General features: G+C 53.5%; 3 protein-coding genes across 4 annotated transcripts in view; 2 read left to right on the top strand and 1 right to left on the bottom strand.

Moving 5' to 3' along the window:
- Positions 1–6,054, top strand: part of NXN (nucleoredoxin) — a 53,398-nt gene extending 47,344 nt beyond the window's left edge. The window contains exons 7-8 of the mRNA XM_033004894.2: positions 2,368–2,492; positions 4,873–6,054. Coding sequence (XP_032860785.2) covers positions 2,368–2,492; positions 4,873–5,055 — 308 coding nt within the window. The 3' untranslated portion in view covers positions 5,056–6,054. The remainder of the gene's footprint in view (positions 1–2,367; positions 2,493–4,872) is intronic.
- A 2,257-nt stretch (positions 6,055–8,311) lies between these two features.
- On the bottom strand, positions 8,312–10,970 carry MRM3 (mitochondrial rRNA methyltransferase 3). Of its 2 annotated transcripts, none has more exons than XM_042791547.1 (4): positions 10,696–10,970; positions 9,744–9,988; positions 9,164–9,331; positions 8,312–8,955 (listed from the first exon to the last, which is right to left on the bottom strand). In XM_042791547.1, exons 1-4 carry the CDS (start codon positions 10,968–10,970, stop codon positions 8,393–8,395), a joined length of 1,251 nt encoding a protein of 416 aa, XP_042647481.1. In that variant the 3' UTR covers positions 8,312–8,392. The 2 variants fall into 2 exon arrangements, with proteins under 2 accessions (XP_042647481.1, XP_042647482.1); XM_042791548.1 differs by having other exon boundaries at positions 10,732–10,837.
- Positions 10,968–16,336, top strand: GLOD4 (glyoxalase domain containing 4). The gene is made up of 9 exons (XM_042791549.1): positions 10,968–11,144; positions 11,409–11,458; positions 12,148–12,268; positions 13,028–13,172; positions 13,381–13,517; positions 13,855–13,941; positions 14,175–14,288; positions 14,376–14,462; positions 15,044–16,336. The coding sequence occupies exons 1-9, from the start codon at positions 11,055–11,057 to the stop codon at positions 15,107–15,109; spliced, it is 897 nt and encodes a 298-aa protein (XP_042647483.1). The 5' UTR covers positions 10,968–11,054; the 3' UTR covers positions 15,110–16,336.
- Positions 16,337–16,606: the final 270 nt, after the last annotated feature.

The raw sequence follows: 16,606 nt of genomic DNA, 5'->3' as shown, positions 1-16,606 counted from the left end.
TTGCCTGTACCAGAGAAACTGGCTGCTGCAGCTCGCGGGGGTTTGCCAGAGCCTGCCTGTGCCCACGGGACTCCCACAGCTCCCACCTCACGACCTGAGGGATGCGATGGAGTAGCGAGTTGCAGTGGAGGGGAGCTGTCATATCAAAGATGCTTCAGTGGTGGCTGTGGAGAGGAATGCTGATCAGGTGTTGGGGAGTACAAGTGGTACACTGTCACAGCCGGTGGTGGTGGAGATGGGAAAAGCCTTTCTGGAGCAGGGACTTCAGGAACACATGACATTGCAGAGTAGGCGTCACTGGGGTGGATTAAAGCTCTGTGCTGGAAACCACAGCTCAAGGCTTGAATCCCTGGGCTGAGACAGGCTGTGACAGTCAAAGGAGCCTCTTCTGTGCTCTGCTGGTTCTTCGGTATTCCCCCTGTGGGGTGCTGGGTGCTGGACAGGGCAGGCTTTTCTCCAGAGTTCCTGTCCCTCTTCCACTGCTAACGCACACACAATGCTTCCCTGCTAGGGAAACAGCCCTCGAGCTCATCCAGGGCACAGCTGGCCCCTTCCTCATCACTTCCCTACCAGCCACGGACAGTTAAATCAGGCGAGAGGCGCAGCTGGGATGAGCTGAGCTGCAGGCTGAGCCCTGGCAGGGCAGGAGGGAGGCAGAGGGGTGCACACAGCATCTTGGGGGGTGAGCTGAGGGGTCCTGGGCTCCCAGTGGGGGAGTGTGTCTGTCCCTTGGGTGCTCTGTGGAGCGGCGGTAGGGGTTTGTTGAAGAAGCCCTCCTCTCTCCGCACCTGCCGGTGTTGTGTAGGGGGCCTGGCCCAGGACAGGGCTCATGTCCCACTTCCTCACACACCCTTTGTGAGCAGCACACCCTTCTCTGCAGCACTGATAACGTGGCTCTCACTGTTTCCCTTCTTCCCTTTCAGATTTCCTTTTGACCCTGATTATTTATTCAGCAGAGCCCAGCAGGGGATGTGAGCACAGAGCCAAAAATACTCTCCTCACACAGAGAGGACCGGCTGGCCAGGCCGAGGGTGATTGATTGAGGCCAGCACTGCAGGCCTCTGGAAAGAGTTATTTTTGTCTTTCTCTGAGCAAAGTTTTTCTGTCACCTTGCTGCAAACAGCCAGTGGTGAAGGCTCTCACTTGGCACAGAAGGGATGTACAGCCCCACTGAAATCTGCCGGCGATGTGCTGGGGTGGAGATGAAGCTGGTGCTGCACTGAGGCTGGGGGCTCCGAGCCAGCCTGTGTCCTGCTGGGAGATTCCCCACCACAGACTAGTGCCTGCGCTGTGCAGGCAGCAGCACCCCCAGGAGAAGGCAGGCTTATCAGGAGCTGGTTGTGAATAAATCCTGACCGCTCTAAATCTACCCCTGGAGAGTTTAGGGCTAGGTCAGCCAGAGTGTGCAGGGCTGCCTGGAGTGCCGCCAGCAGCGGTTGTTTGTAGAAAAATCAATCCCTGCAGACACCCCCCATCTCTAGGTATTTATCACCATCACGCACACAGGACAGACCCCGAAATGCAGCATCTCCAGCATCCCCTGCTTTGCTTGGAGGAGCCAGAGAGGAGGGCAGGGAGCACTTTGGGTGTGGGCAGTGCCTGTCCCAGCCCAGGGCTGGGCCGGTCATGTCGAGCTGTTACATCAGGGACCAGGAGAGCACACACAACTGGGAGACCAGAGGCCTCTCTTCTGCCTTCTCTTTTAGTATTAAAAAAAAAAACAAAAAAAAACCAAAAAAAACTTGTCCCCCAATTGAAATCATTTCATCTCGATGCTGCTCAAGGACGCAGTCTCTCCTCTTTCCAACTCAGTATTTGAACTTCAGTGGTGGCTGGCGTTTGATTGATGTTGCCATCTCTTTCTACTCTACCTCTGTCAAATCAAAGCTGCCTTCACAGTGCTGCTGCCACAGAGACTCGAGCAGAAGAGCTGCTGAGCAGCCATCCTGAGGCGGAGGGTTGGTGGGTGGCGGGCAGGGGTGGCAGGCAGCCTCAGATCAGCGCATTTGTTTGGTCTTCAAAACATGCTGACGTTTCTCAAACTGCAAGGCAGCTTTTTTGTGTCTGTTTGTCCCTGCGCTTCAGCAGCGGCACCAGGGGAGCGAGCGGTGAAGTATGTGGGGAGCAGGAGCTGCTCCTCTGTTATGTGTTTCCCTGTCTCACATGAGAAGCACATTTCAGCTGCTCCCTAATTGCTACAGAGCTCTGCAGCTTTGAAGTTTGTGCTGCGCATCCGGGCCCCGGTTTCCTGCATGGTGGTGCTGTGGGATAGAGCTGCCCACGCCCGGCCAGTTTGCATCCATTTGATCCTAACCTCCTTTTTGCCTTGCCTCTTTTGTTTTGTCTCCCCACCTCTGTGCCCTGCAGATTCAGAGGATGACGGAGAGTCAGAGGCAGCGAAACAACTGATTCAGCCCATAGCTGAAAAAATCATTGCCAAGTACAAAGCCAAAGAAGAGGAGGCACCATTGCTCTTCTTCGTGGCGGGCGAGGTAAGCGAAAGGAGCGTGCAGGGCTGGATCCTGCTTTGTCTTTGTACGAGGACTGAGCTCGGCTGGTTACCGCTGTTGCTGCCTTTCAGGTGGGTAAACTGAGGCACTAAGCTACTGCAGCTAGTCAGGGACCATGAAGCAAAACCAGACCTGAGTCCTGGCTCAGTCCGCTGCTCTCATTGCTGGATATTACTTCTGGCAAAGGGGTCCCATCTGTGTTTTCTCAGAGGTAGAAAAGCCTGATGTCAGGTGGGGGAGATGCTGGGGATGGGCAGAGGGGGACTGGGGAAGGTGGGAGAGTGCAGGAGCTGCCATGCTGGGGCTGCCAGCCCTACGCTGAGCTGTCTGCTGCCCCCTCAAGCCCCGAGGTGATACTGGACAAAACTGTCCCTGGGAGCTGGCAGGGGCTGCACGGGGAGCAGAGGGGTGGCATGGGGCTGTGCTCCCACTGCCGGCTGCGGCACGAGCATTCCAGCTTTGCCCTGCCCGGGGGCTCGGCTGGGCACCTCACTGCAGCACTCACTTGTCCCCCTGTGAAATGAGGGCTGTTCCCCGAGCTGGCCACGCTCGTGGTGGCTGGGATGGTATCTGGGGCACAGGCAAGTTGCGGTGCTCGGAGCCAAGGATCTGCTGGGGAAAATGGGGGCTACTCCCCAGCACCGGCACTTTGCCCTGCTGTCAGCTTGCAAACGAGGAAGGTTTTGTGTAAGGGTCAAAAAAACCTCACAGTCCCTCACCCCCAACTCCCCATCCGAGGCGCTTCTGGGGGATCTGGGCAGGTGGCAGCTGCTGTGTGGCCATGTGCCTGCTCCATCCCTCCACTGTCACATCACAGCCGCAGTGTGCTGCGAGCGGGGCCCTCCGGAGCCACCCTGCGCACAAAAGAGTCCCCACCGCCGCACCCAGGCCCTCCCACTTCCTCCCGAGGCCCCCCATTGCCTCCCGAGGCCCCCTCTGGGCAGGCGCTCCTGCTCCCACCGCTATAATGGGTCTCCAAGCATCCCAGCTCAGCCCCTGCACCCTTGAATAAGCCCCTTGTTGGAAGGGCTATTTTGGGAGGGTCCAGGACCTGTCCCCCCCTCCCCCAGAGCATGTGAAGTGTTTTCCTCCCGCTTGCCGGCTGTAGCTGAAACATTGCCGCTATTCATCCAGCTCCTGACGTCTCTGCGGCGGCCGGGCCGAAGAATGGGGAGCGTCCAGCACGTCCCATTCATCCGTCACCTCAATAGCCGGGAGCGCTGGCCCCGGGTCTCCGCCGGCCCCCGTGCACAAAGCATCCCGGCCACGGCCGGAGCAGGCGCCTCCCATTCCTCTCCCAGCGCCATCTGGGCTGGTTTTGCATTGATTAAAAAACGTTTTTTTTGGTCCCTTTGCAGCGATAAGATAAAGGACGATGCGTCCCGACGCCTGGGTTTGGGAGGTGGGAAGGGTGGGGGGCGGCTGAGCACCCCAGCCCCGGGGCGGCGGGCACAGCCCTGCTCGCCCTTCCCCGCCACGTGGTCCAGCTGCGCCAGAAGCCCCTGCAATGGAAGGGGAGGCGCGACAGGAGTTACGCCGCCGCCGCGCGCTGCAGAGCCACCAGCTCCTCGCCAGGCTGATGATTTTCAATATTGATTATTTTCTATTACTGCCCTTGGAAAGGGGCTGGGAGGAACGTCCCGTTTCACATGCCGCGCGTCGTGGGCAGGAGATGAATGGCCCCAGCGCTGGCTTTTGCACTGCACGGCCTTGGCAGAGACAAATTCTTCCCTTTGCCCAGAGCTGCGCTGTGCCTGGCCGAAGGGAGGGCAGCCCGCTCCCCCCGCAAGCAGCCTGCTGCTAGGGAGCCCTGCCAGCTTTTGTGCATGCCCTGAGATGCTCGGACCTGCCGGTGGGGTCTCGACGTTGGCTCAAAGCACAGGTCTTCGCCCCATTCCTGTTTTCTGGTTTGCTCTGGGCATGCACCCTTTGGCATCCTCCCCCGGGGAGCGGTGAGGCCGTGGCTGTGCTGGCAGAAGGCTGGTGAGCCCCCGCATTCAGCACTTGTCCCCACCTCCTGAGCTGTGGACGCCAAAATTGCTCCTGCCCCAGAGATTCTGGGGTGGCCCAGGACAGTCTGGGGGTGCTGGGAGCTGCGCCCTGTGTGGAAAGGCTTGGAGGGGCTCGTGGTCCCATCCCAGCCTGGGATAAATCAGCCTGGTTCGGTTTTGACGCAAACCAGGGGCAGAGCAGGCAGCAAGGCAGGTGCCGCCTGCTGCGCTCGTGGTTCTGCAGTGCTGCTGCAAGGCCCGAGTGCTCGGGAGCGGTTTGTGGGCTGTACCAGAGTGGGGAAGCAGCAAACTGCTCCTGGTTGTCCTGGCTCTGCTGATGGCTCCTCTCTCCCTCTTCTTTTGGCTTCCAGGATGACATGACCGACTCGCTGCGGGATTACACCAACCTGCCCGAGGCTGCGCCCCTGCTCACCATCCTGGACATGTCAGCCCGGGCCAAGTACGTGATGGATGTGGAGGAGATCACACCTGAAATTGTGGAAGCCTTTGTCAGCGACTTTCTAGCAGACAAGCTAAAACCCGAGCCCATCTAAGGGGGCTTCTGCGCCAACAGACATTATTTAAAACTAGGTCTCTCTTCCGCCGCTTGTGGATTCTCCAGCGTGTCCTCACGCCCGACCCAGTATCCAACTTTCTTGTGGTGCCTTGTTTTACGCAGTGAATCCTTCTCCTAAGCAAACTCCTTGAGATGCACTTTCAGCAGGGAGTCGTTGGCGTTTGGAGACTTCGCTTGTGCTTCATGGTGATATATTCTCTAATAACCAGGCCAGAACTGTTACCGTATCGTTATTTTATACACGGCACTAGCTAGCAGGCAAATCTTTTTGCATGGTGTTCTTCCCAACATATGCATCAGGCAGTGGATGGGGTTCTCGGGGCTCTATTTTAATCCTTCTCCCCCTTCTTTCCTACAACTCCTGCTGACTAAATGACTTTAAGGAAGCAATAAGGAAACTGTCCCCTTCGCCCCTAGCCCATCCTCCTTTCCCACCTGAGTACCGGTGCCCTGACGAGGCCGAGACAAAGTCTTAACTGCTGACAACCTCTGAAAGACCACGGCGCAGCCGAGCTTTTCCTCCTGGGGGTGAGACCTTTCTGGGTGTGTTTCCCACCCCAAGCCCCGACAGCCTTAGGTGGCGCTGGCTGTGTGTGTTGGGAGGTTGCCTGCCTGTGATGGGTGGGTATTCCCTCCCTCCCTCTCTGAGCCAGGAGGAGGACCACCACCAAGCTGCCCTCACTTCTCTTGTCTCTCCCTTGTGCTCTCCCCATCCCCTCTCTCCCTGCTCTCTGGTATGAATTGTCCTCTCCCCTCTATGTTAGTTAATTGAGCTGTTTTTCGTAGGTGTGTCCCAAACCCAACGTTAATGGTGCTGTTCTTTAAATAATAGCCAAAAACACCTGACAAAAAAAAAAAAAAAAAAAAAAAAAATCCCTCCCTAACCCAAGCAGCACAGCCGAGCCCCTGAAAAGTGACATTGTAAAAACTGTACATGGTGATTGGAACTTTGTAATAAAACTGTTATAATAACCTCGTCCCTGGAGGTGCCAAGTGCCATGTCCTGGCGTTGGGGAGAGGGAGCCTGCGTGGGAGGAGGAGCCCCCCAGCCAGACCCCGTGGGGTAGGTGTTGGACCCCGGCTCAGCCACGGTCGCATGTTCCCCCCCTGGGCTGCGCAGCCCCTGCCTGTCCCTGGCTCACCCTGGGGCCGGCGCAGCCCCTCTTCCCCGGGCAGGAAGGAGCCGTTTGGCAGCTCCCCACCTGCCCCTTCCCGAGCCTGGACTGTCCCAGGCTGGACCCCGGCATCCCCTGGGCACCCATGAGCTATTTTGGAGACACCACAGAAGGTGGAAGCGCAGCCTCGCTGCACCCACTCTGCTCCACGGGCTCTGCTTTCAGACCCCCCCCCCCCAGCTGAGGGTCCTCCCTGGCTCTTGCTGGGCGCGCAGCAGCGCGTTGCGTGCGCTGAATAGCGGGTGTTGTGCGAGCCGAGCCGCCGCTTTTCCCCTGCAGCTCGTTTGTCAGCCATGGCAGGATCGCGGCCTCTCCCATTTAATCGCTGCTGCAGTAACCCACCCTGGCAGGAGCTGGGAGAAGCCGCTAGCTCGGGCAAGGCAGGAACCTTATAAATCCACCCTGTGTTTTGCACGTTTCAGAGGCTCTTGTGTTTAGCAGGGATTGACTGATGAGCTGCTGGAGGAGCAGCAGCGCTGCCCGTGTCAGTGGTCCCCGAGCTGGGGCGGGCAGGAGAGGCTGGAGGGGGTGCGTGTGCCTGCGTCGGGGGGCAACAGCACAGCAGGGTTGGGAGCCTCAGCTTGCTGTGCCTCCCTGGGTGTTGGGCTTCAAGCAACACCCCCTAAATTAACCCTAAATTAACTCTTATCTTCACTGGAGATTTTTGAGGAAATAATACCCTTTTCAGTGTGTTGTCCTCCACTGCAGGGTTAAGGGCTCATGCAGCGAGCTGTGCAGAAGCGGCTGAGCAGCCCCCCACTGCCACCCAGCGCGCACACTGCCTGCGCTCTGCGGGTGCCTGCTGGTTTGGGGGAAATCACGGCAGGTTTGTGATTTGAAAGACCACAGGGGCTGTAGTATTTGGTCACGCAGCAGCGGTTCATTTTTTTAGAGAAGGACAACCTGTATTCCCCTCTGGATATTGTGGTTCAGGCTCCCAGCAAGGCTGTGAGCTCAGCACTGCTGTAGCTGCTCAGTAGGAACTGAAGCAAACCAGCAATTTTTTGCATGAGAATTGGGTTGTTTGGGGTCAATTTGATGAGACGGGAGCTGGAACTGGTCTCTGGAGAGAGAATTGCTCAGCGGGAGCAGTTTCAGGCTTGAGAGCATATCACACACCCAGCCCAGGCAGCGCTGTGGAGCTGAGGGCGCAGGCATGGAAGAGGCTGAATCTCTGTCTCTGGGTATTTCTTGAGCAGACAATACAACTGATGTCAATGTGGTAACGGGAAACCAGAGCCAGCAGAGTGGGGCTGGCGGTAAGTCGCTGGTCATGCGACTCGCAGACAGCACCGAGGAGGCATTTTTAAATGCCAGGTGGCAGCCAGCGCTGGCACAGCAGCCGTCCAACACGCAGCTGCCAGCAAAGCAGAGCGTATTTTGCAGCCTGGGCAGGAGCCTCCAGCGTCACCAGTCTGTGGACATCCCAGATCCACGGAGGTGGGTTGGCTCAGTCAGACTTGTTGCCCTTGGGGAGGCACAGACAGGCCTCGGGGTCTTGTTTTTTGGAGCCCAGCACCCATTCCCTTCTGAGGGACAGCCACAGCGAGCAGCAGTGCTTCTTTTCCATCCTTCCCCTCCCTCATTCATAATTCATCTGCGCCGAGACAGATGCCCACAGCAGGGTTGGTGCGCTGCTCCTCTCGCTCAGAGCACGGGGTTTGGGTCAGCACCAGCAGGTCCCATTCGGGTGGCTGCTATTCGGCCTTTCTGACCCCAAAACCACTCGCAGCAGCCCGGCCGCACAGCCCGGGGCTGCGAGAGGAAGGACACGCCGTCAGCAGCGTCCCGGCACAAACACTGCTGTGGCAGCTGCGCCCTGACCCCGTGGTGAGGGAGCCGAGGCCTCCCCAGATTTGCTGGGTGAGAGTGAGAGAAGCCGGGCAGCGGGGAGCTGGCTGCCAGCAGGGCGAGGGCTCCCACCTGCCGGCCTTCCCCTTCTCACTAGCATCACCGTGCGGCCAGAGCGCCCACGGGCTCGGCCACGAGTCAAACACTCATCTAGGCACAGCTCCAACACTGCCAGAGCTGTTTAATAGTTATTTACTGCAAACCAAATAGCCTGAGCTGCTCCTTTATTAACAACACAGCGTACCAAAGGGAAGAGATGGCTTCCTCAGCACCCAAACCTCAGCAGTTTTAGCCCACTACAGGGAACTTCTGCATTTTGTCTTCCTGGTTGTGCCTCTGCTGCAACTGTCTCTTCCCCTCAAACAGCACAATGGCAGCAGCGATAGCGGAGTTCAAGCTGTCCACGCCTGGCACCACGGGAATGACCAGTCTCTTCCCCCCCGTGCTGGCTGCGAGGTAAAACGCGTCCGGGCTCAGACCGTGGGTCTCTCCGCCGATCACCACTGCCACTGGAGTCTGTGTCCAGTTCTCGTAGTAATACTGCACGGCCAGCTCAGGGACACAAACACCCGCCGCTCCCGCCTCATCCTCGTGCTCAGGAGCAGCCTTGGGTTTGGCTTTTGCGGGAGCCCTCGGGTTGCCAGGAGCAGAGCCAGCCCCGCCAGCACCTCTCGGCACGGACGCGGGCTCAGCTTGAGCGCCTGGGTCTTTGTTGTCGGCCACACAGACCTGGATGCCGGCAGGCAGGTTGCTGGGAACAGATTCCCAGTCCAGGTTGGCGACGATGGGCAGACGGAAGTGAGCCCCCATGCCTGCACGGAGCACCTTTGGCTCCCACGGATCCACACAGCCTGAGATGAAAGGGAGGAAAACGGCGACACTGCAGCAGCTCCCAAAGAGATGGGATTCAGCAGCCGCTGCTTCCCACAGCAAATCATACCTGGGCTGGGCACTGCTCACAGACTCTTGGGAACATCATCTTCAAGCACCTCTTATTCCCTGCCTTATCCCCAAATTACTCAAACTAATTTTTTTTTTCCCTCAGAGAAAGGCTCTTACCTTTGGTGAGCAGCACTTTCTCACAGCCTGCTCCTGCTGCAGATCTCAGAATAGTTCCCAGGTTTCCCGGATCTCGGATATTGTCGCAGATGAGGAGCAGTGGCAAGGAGCTGCTTAGCTGAGTGGCAGGGTAAGACATCTTGGCATGGTTGGGCTTGGAAAAGATCCCTGAGGAGACAAAGTGCTGACAGGCTTCTGACTAGCACACCCCAAGGAGAGGGCTGCCTCTCATTTACTCGGCCCAAATTGCTCTAAAGAGGTGCTGGAGAAAGCATTAGGAAAAGCACTGCTTAAGAGAAATTTGAGAAGAGTTTGTCACTTGTCAAGGAGAACTATTTCCCAGCAGAGCTGCAGTGACGTACTGTTAAAAATGAGCATTATCACAGTCAGTGTACTCTAGGGGCCACTTTCACAGTTAGCACGGCAGGCCAAATAAAAGGGAATTCTCTCAAATCATGCCACTCTTGACATATGGCCAATGTCTAGGGGAAGTTTATGAAGAGAGAGTCACTATCCACTTATTAAGTGTGAAATAAGTTTCCCTTTGAGCAATGTTGTGACTGTTTCTAAGGCAACTTACCTATAAGCCCCTGAGGAGTTACGAGGTCAGACCAGCTCTTAATATCTTCAAATTTCACCTTAACTAAGTTGGCTCGTTTTAGCTCTGCTTCAGGCAGCTCCTTCAGGTGCACCACAGTGCTGAAGAAAAGAGTCTGCAGCACAGCTCCCGCCTCCAGGGCATCTTTGATCAGCCTGTGACCTTCCAACAGAACCTTTCCGTGATGATCCCGGAACTTCTTCGACTTGGCGAGAGTCACCACTTTTCTGCAGGGAAGTTAATCAGAGATGTCTGGGCTCCTAACACCACCTTGAGCCTGGTATTTGCCAGCCACTGAAAACTTCACTTGGAGGGGAGCGAGGCCAGGCTGAGAGAGCTGGGGGGGTTCAGCCTGGAGAAGAGAAGGCTCCGGGGAGACCTCAGAGCACCCTCCCAGAGCTTAAAAGGGGTACAAGGAAAGGTGGAGAGGGACTCTTGATCATGGGGTATGGGGATAGGACGAGGGGTGACAGTTTTAAACTGACAGAGGGGAGATTTGGACCAGATCTAAGGAAGAAATTCTTCCCTGTGCAGGTGGTGAGGCGCTGGCCCAGGGTGCCCAGAGAAGCTGTGGCTGCCCCCTCCCTGGAAGGGTTCAAGGCCAGGTTGGACGGGGCTGGGAGCACCCTGGGCTGGGGGAAGGGGGCCCTGCCCAGGGCAGGGGGTGGGACTGAGTGATCTTTAGGGTCCCTGCCAACCCAAACCATTCTACCACTGACTGTAAGTCCCCCAGGTATCTTTAGACCGGCTGCAACTAGCATTGTGCCATCAGCCTCTACCCAGACCCCCCAAGTGTTGGGATTTGCCCCAAATTCTGCAGATGTGACACCGGGCAGCTCAGGGGCGGCTCCAGAGGAGGCTCATAGCCTCCCGCTCCCCCCAGGGCGCCCCGAGCACACCCGGCCCCGACCCCCCCCCCGCCGCGCTGCCTCACCCCAGCCTCCTGTCACCGGGCGCCGCCTTCTCGTACCACAGGTCCGGCCCGGCCGCGCTGCGCTCCACGGCTGGCAGCGGGGGGGGCGGCGGCTCCCGGGGGCTTTGCCGCGCCTCGGCCGCCGCGCTCCGCTCCTTTTGCGGCGGCAGCACCTTCACGGGGCTCCGCCGTAGCGCCCGCACCCCGCGCCGCCCCGCCGCCGCCTCCCTCAGCCCGCCGGGCCGCCGCAGCAGCGACGAGCCCAGCCCGGGGCACAACCTCCCCAGCGCCGCCATCTTGCGCCGTCACCCGCCGGCGCGACCGGGTGCGCGCGGTGCCGGCGTCACCCGCTCCCCCGCCCCGCTCCCGCCGCCGCCACCATGGCGGCCCGGCGCGCGCTGCACTTCGTCTTCAAAGTGGGCGACCGCGGGCGGAGCGCGCGCTTCTACCGCGAGCTGCTGGGCATGAGCGTGAGCGCGAGCGCCGGCGGCGGCCCTGAGGGGGAGGGCGGGAAGGCGGGAACGGGCGGTGGGTGTGGGGGGGTCGGGGTCGTCGCCCACCTCACCCGTGGAACCGCCCCCGGGGCTCTCCCGGGCCGGCCCGGCCGAGGATGGAGGGGGTTTCTCCGGGCCCGGGGGCCGCCAGCGATCGCGGTGATCCCGGTGAGGGACTGGGGGAGGTGGAAGGGGAACGCCGCTCCTCCGTGCTGAGCTCTTTCTCGCCTGACTCCCAAGGTGCTGAGGCATGAGGAGTTCGAGGAGGGCTGCAAAGCCAGCTGCAACGGGTGAGTAGCGACTGGGTGCGCTCCCCGGGCCTTTGTTTCTCGTAAAGCACCTGCCAGTCATGTGTTTTATAGGTAAAATAGGGGTGGTTTTGGTTTTTTGAAGTACTTTTCTTGGAATCGGCACTTCCCCTTGTGGTGTAGGTGCAATGTTTACATTGAAACACAGATATTGCTGTGTTACAGCAATACACTGATACTGAACTTTATAACTATTTATAAGCTGTGCTGCAGTTACATTGTTACATTAGGGTTTTTTTTTTTGCAAATGTGAGGCTATCTGGGGTCTAGAGTTAAAAACCTTTGGGGCTAGTTGGAGGGATTTTTATCTTCATCACTGAAAGAAATCTTACAATCTGGTGCCTGTTTACTTTTCCTACTTCACAATAAGGAAGTGCTTGTATAATTCCAGCTAATGAGCAGTTTACAGTCTTAAAATGTGAGCTGTTAAGAAAGAGATAAAATTGCTTTTGTTCTATGGTCATGAATGACAAACCACGGTCAAAACCACTGAGTGGAGGGATGCCTGTTGAGAATTCTTCACAGGTATCTGCTCCTACTTAGTGGGAGTTTACTGGTTTACCCGTGCCATTTGTTTACCCTAGAAATACAGTTCTTCCTTGAAACACTAATACTTGCAGTTCTTGATGTTTATTTTTAATACTTATGGCAATTAAATATGGATGTTCCAGCCCTTATGATGGAAAATGGAGCAAAACTATGGTGGGCTACGGGCCAGAAGACAATCACTTTGTTGCAGAATTGACTTACAATTATGGTATTGGAGAATATCGCCTGGGCAATGACTTTCTGGTAAGTACCATACACAGCAGCAAAATCTTTTTTCTTGTGATAAGCTTTTTTACTTTTATGATTAGGAGTCTGTTCGGCATATAGGTTGTACCAGTTGCTTTTTTATGCCGTTTGGTTCCTTAAGCACTTTTTTTCATTCTTGCTTTTGTAGTTGTCTCCAGGTTGGAAGAGCAGAAACTGGAGCAGCTTTGTGCTTAGGATCCAGGAAACACTTTCTGGAGCTCCACCTCTTAGCTTCTGTGTGTGTAGGACAGCTGGTATTTTGCTGCCAGATCCAATGTGAAATGGTTAGCTAAGAAGCATCTTGCTGTAGGAAAAAACTCTTTTATTTGTTGTTACTTTTTTTTTGGTTATTTACTAGTAGACAGCCAGTGAAAATCTCATGTTTCTTCTATGGATACATGTAACTGTGTTTTCTCATTGTTTCCTCTGAGCTAATAATCTTCCCCCAGTTTGCTCAGTTTTCCTTTTATGAACAATGCGTTGAATCACAGTTTTAAATGCCTTCTGCTTTTAATTTGCCTTTGGTGTGAAAGAAGGGTAAGTTAATGAATTCCGAATATATGTGGGATGTGCAGTAAGACTAAGCTCATTTTGTAGGAGCTAGATACTTTGGTTCCCAGGAGATCATATGGTCCACCTGTTATAAAAAGGAATTTTGTTTGTGTCTGGTCATTTGTAGAGGCAGACTATTAAAAGGTAGGACTTCTATACTGCCCACCCTGTGAATTTTGTGTATGTCTGTTCTGTTCTCCATAGGGCATAACACTTGTGTCCAGCCAGGCTGTGAGCAATGCTAAGAAGATGGGGTGGCCCCTCAAAGAAGTCACAACTGGTATTTTTGAAGCTGAAGCCCCAGGGGGATACAAGTTCTACTTGGAAGACAAGGAACAGCTCAAGCAAGGTCAGACGTACACACTCGCTCTTACTGGTGTTCAAAACAGATTTACGAGTGGGATATTAGAATGGGCTTTGCATTTGTCTTGATGGCAATTTTATGAAACTGAGCATGCTTCTGTTATTTCTTTGTTACTTTCCTTCTCAAGAACATACAACTGAGTTTAAAACTACAATATATTTATAACTAATTTCAGATTATTGCAATCTTACAGATCCTGTGCTAAAGGTAACCTTGGGTGTCTCCGATCTGCAAAAGTCTGTTAACTACTGGTCTGATTTGCTTGGAATGAAAATATATGAGAAGGATGAGGAAGAACAAAGGGCTTTGCTAGGCTATGCAGATAATCAGGTTAGTCCTTAGAAAACTTTCCAGTTCTGATCTTTAAGAGTTGTGTCTCATCATAAAAACCTCTCGTTTTGTGAGAACAAAATCTTAAAGTGGAAAAAATCTCTTAATTAAAGCAACCATGCACATAATTCTGTGCATTTAAATTAAAGCTTGTGTACACTTAACTGTATTAAAAAAAAAAAAAAAAAAAAGTTGTGGTTTGCGCTGGTAATTCTGGCTTGTTGGGAGATATGTGTGTGGGTGATTTTGAAATCATCCGCATCAGTGAAAAACTGGAGTGAATGTAGCACTGAGAACGGTGTCCTTGCAAGTCAGGCTTTCTTTTTTCCTTTTTCAGTGTAAGTTGGAGTTGAAGACAGTTGGAGGAGCCGTGGATCACGGAACGGCGTTTGGGCGGATTGCCTTTTCCTGTGCAAAGGAAGAGGTAACAATTGCATTTCCCTTTCTCTTTCGTTACCCAGAGCTGGCTGGTGAGAGGTTAATTTCTAGTATTAGCAAAATATCTCAGATGTAAGCAAAGTCATACTGAGCAGATGCTTTGTTTATATTTCTGGAAGTGGGAATGCAATAGAGTTGTGGGAACTGTAAATGAGAACAACCTGAATGCATCTGAGCTGCTTCTGACTAGGGTTGATTTTTGTTTGTTTTCTGTTTAAGTTGCCAAACATTGAAACACTGATGAAAAAGGAGAATCAGAAAATTTTAACACCTCTGGTTAGCTTGGACACACCTGGCAAAGCCACAGTACAAGTGATTATTTTGGCTGATCCTGTGAGTAATATTGGAAATAGTGATTAAACTAGATTTCAATTTCTCTCTCCCAGGTATCTAACTTACCTGCTTTTAAATTTGGTTTAGGATGGCCATGAAATCTGTTTTGTGGGAGATGAAGCATTCAGAGATCTCTCCAAGGTGGACCCTAACGGTGACAAACTATTAGATGATGTAAGTGATACTGTTTGCACATTTGCTTTCTTCCTGATTAATTGATACCCATAGATTTTCATTCCATGTGGAGTTTTTCTGAGAAGCAAATTTGTACACTCTTGATAAGGAAAACAAATCAGTTTTTAAAGTTCACTTAGTGTCCTGGCTGGAGTTTTCCAGCCTTGCTCTTGGGGAGCCGAGTGGCAGTGTCTATTGCTGGACACGTCAACAGCATTTTGATGTGAGTTACTACAGAAAATGATTTGTGAGCTGCAGTAATGTCAGCGCAGCTGGACATCCTCTCAAGGCAGAAGGGCAAGCGTGAGCTCTGTGGGCAGGCTGTGTTTAAACTCTCTGGTTTTGCTCTTGTATTACCAGATCATCTGTTAATTTGCTGCAGCAGAGAACATTTGTTTTCAGTGTCTGTTTTCCTTACTAGTATATAAAAAATAATTTATCCCCCAGAATAGCTGTCCTCCAAGTTAGAAAGCGTCCTTGTGGTCAGTCCAGGTTTGCGGGGCAGGCTGGTGCGTGGGAGCAGCCGGGCGTTTGGCAACTCCGCTGCTGTTCTGAACATGTTAACTCTTTTCTTCGTGCAGGCCATGGCAGCAGACAGCAGTGACAAGTGGTTTGCTGCGCACAAAATGAAGAAGGCTTCTGCTTAGCTGGAGGACTGGAATGCTCGTTTGTGCCTCGGTTTTCATCTGAGAAAAATGCTAATCCTATGTAACGTGTTGCATTACCCCTTCCAGTAAGAGGGTGTCATAATGTCCCATGCTGTTTGCTTTGTTTGACTTAAGCTGGTGACTCTTACTGCTGCTCTGTCCTTTCAAGCAAATAGCATGTTCTCCTTCAAAAATATTAGGCTGTGCAGTAAGGAGCAGGTTGTGGCTTAAAAAACAGGGATCATCAGTTAAGAGGAAAACCTCACATTTCTTTGGTGGTGTTATACTTGAAAAAGAGATTGCTAGATTGCTTATAATATCTAATTCTCTAAAAAATTGTCTTTAGCCGCCCTGGATTTGCAGTTTAGAGGAGAGGTTTTCAGGTCGCTGTGGCTGTATCGCAGGTACCCCACCTCGGTGGCGGAGGTGGTGTTGGGCTGAGGGGGAGGGCTGTGTACAGAGAACTTGAGCCGCTCCGCTGCCACAGTGCGTGCGCCTCTTTACTGGGAACAGAGAAATGACCTTGCTAAACCATGTGAATATTCTAGTCTGGAACAAACCCTTGTTTCATTCCAAGATGTTTCCCCAGCTTTCAAGGTGAAATGCTCACTCGGGAAGCCCGTGGTGCTTTTCTCACTGGGGTCACATTGCCGATGTGGTGGTTTCCACCCCGTACCGAGCTCCTATGTGCCCGTCCCCGATGGCAGCACAGGGAGCCTTCACATTCCAGGTGGGAACTGGGGCCGTGCTTCAGGGCGTGGGGCAGCTTCTGCGCTGCCTACGCAGGTGCTGGGAGGCAACTTGAAAATAAGCGTATCATGGCTTTTGCAATTAGCTTTTGATGAGAAACTGCTTTTAGAAGTAACAGTTCAGGGTTTATTTGGTTGGAATGAAGTCACTCTGCTTTTGCTAGTGGAATAAGGGCTGGGAATACAGGGACTAATTACCGGCATTGTCCATGTCAGGCATGCTGACTGGTTTGTAATTTTTCTTGATGAAAATATTTAATTAAATGTTTAAGTTTCACAGAGAAAAGCAGGTAAAATCAGCAGCGTTGGCGCTCACTGAGGCACGTCAGCACTTGTAGTGAATATTCTGAGTTTAAACAGGAAAAAAAAAAAAAATCCTTGCTGTGATTTTGCTGTTCAAGCTTTTTGGTTCAAGTTCAATGCAGATATTAAATCGCGTACCGATTAAAAATGTCACATGCAAGCTGCACCCCTGAAACCAGCACTGCTGCTCACCAGTGTTGCCCTTAAAGGAGTAAAACTGATTCGGGAGGATGGCTGGAGAACCTGCCTTTTGCAGCCGTCCAACCCACGGAATTTTCCTCTCCCTCTTAATTGGGCTCTCTTAATTGGGCTCTCTTAATTGGGCTCTCTTAATTGGGCTCTCTTAATTGGGCTCTCTTAATTGGGCTCTCTTAATTGGGCTCTCTTAATTGGGCTCTCTTAATTGGGCTCTCTTAATTGGGCTCTCTTAATTGGGCTCTCTTAA

The sequence above is a fragment of the Tyto alba genome, unplaced genomic scaffold (genome assembly GCF_018691265.1).
Source record: "Tyto alba isolate M040663 unplaced genomic scaffold, T.alba_DEE_v4.0 Super-Scaffold_19, whole genome shotgun sequence".
NCBI classification, from domain to species: Eukaryota; Metazoa; Chordata; class Aves; order Strigiformes; family Tytonidae; genus Tyto; species Tyto alba.
Note: the sequence above shows the minus strand (reverse complement) of the source record. Positions and strands in the feature narration are given on the sequence as shown.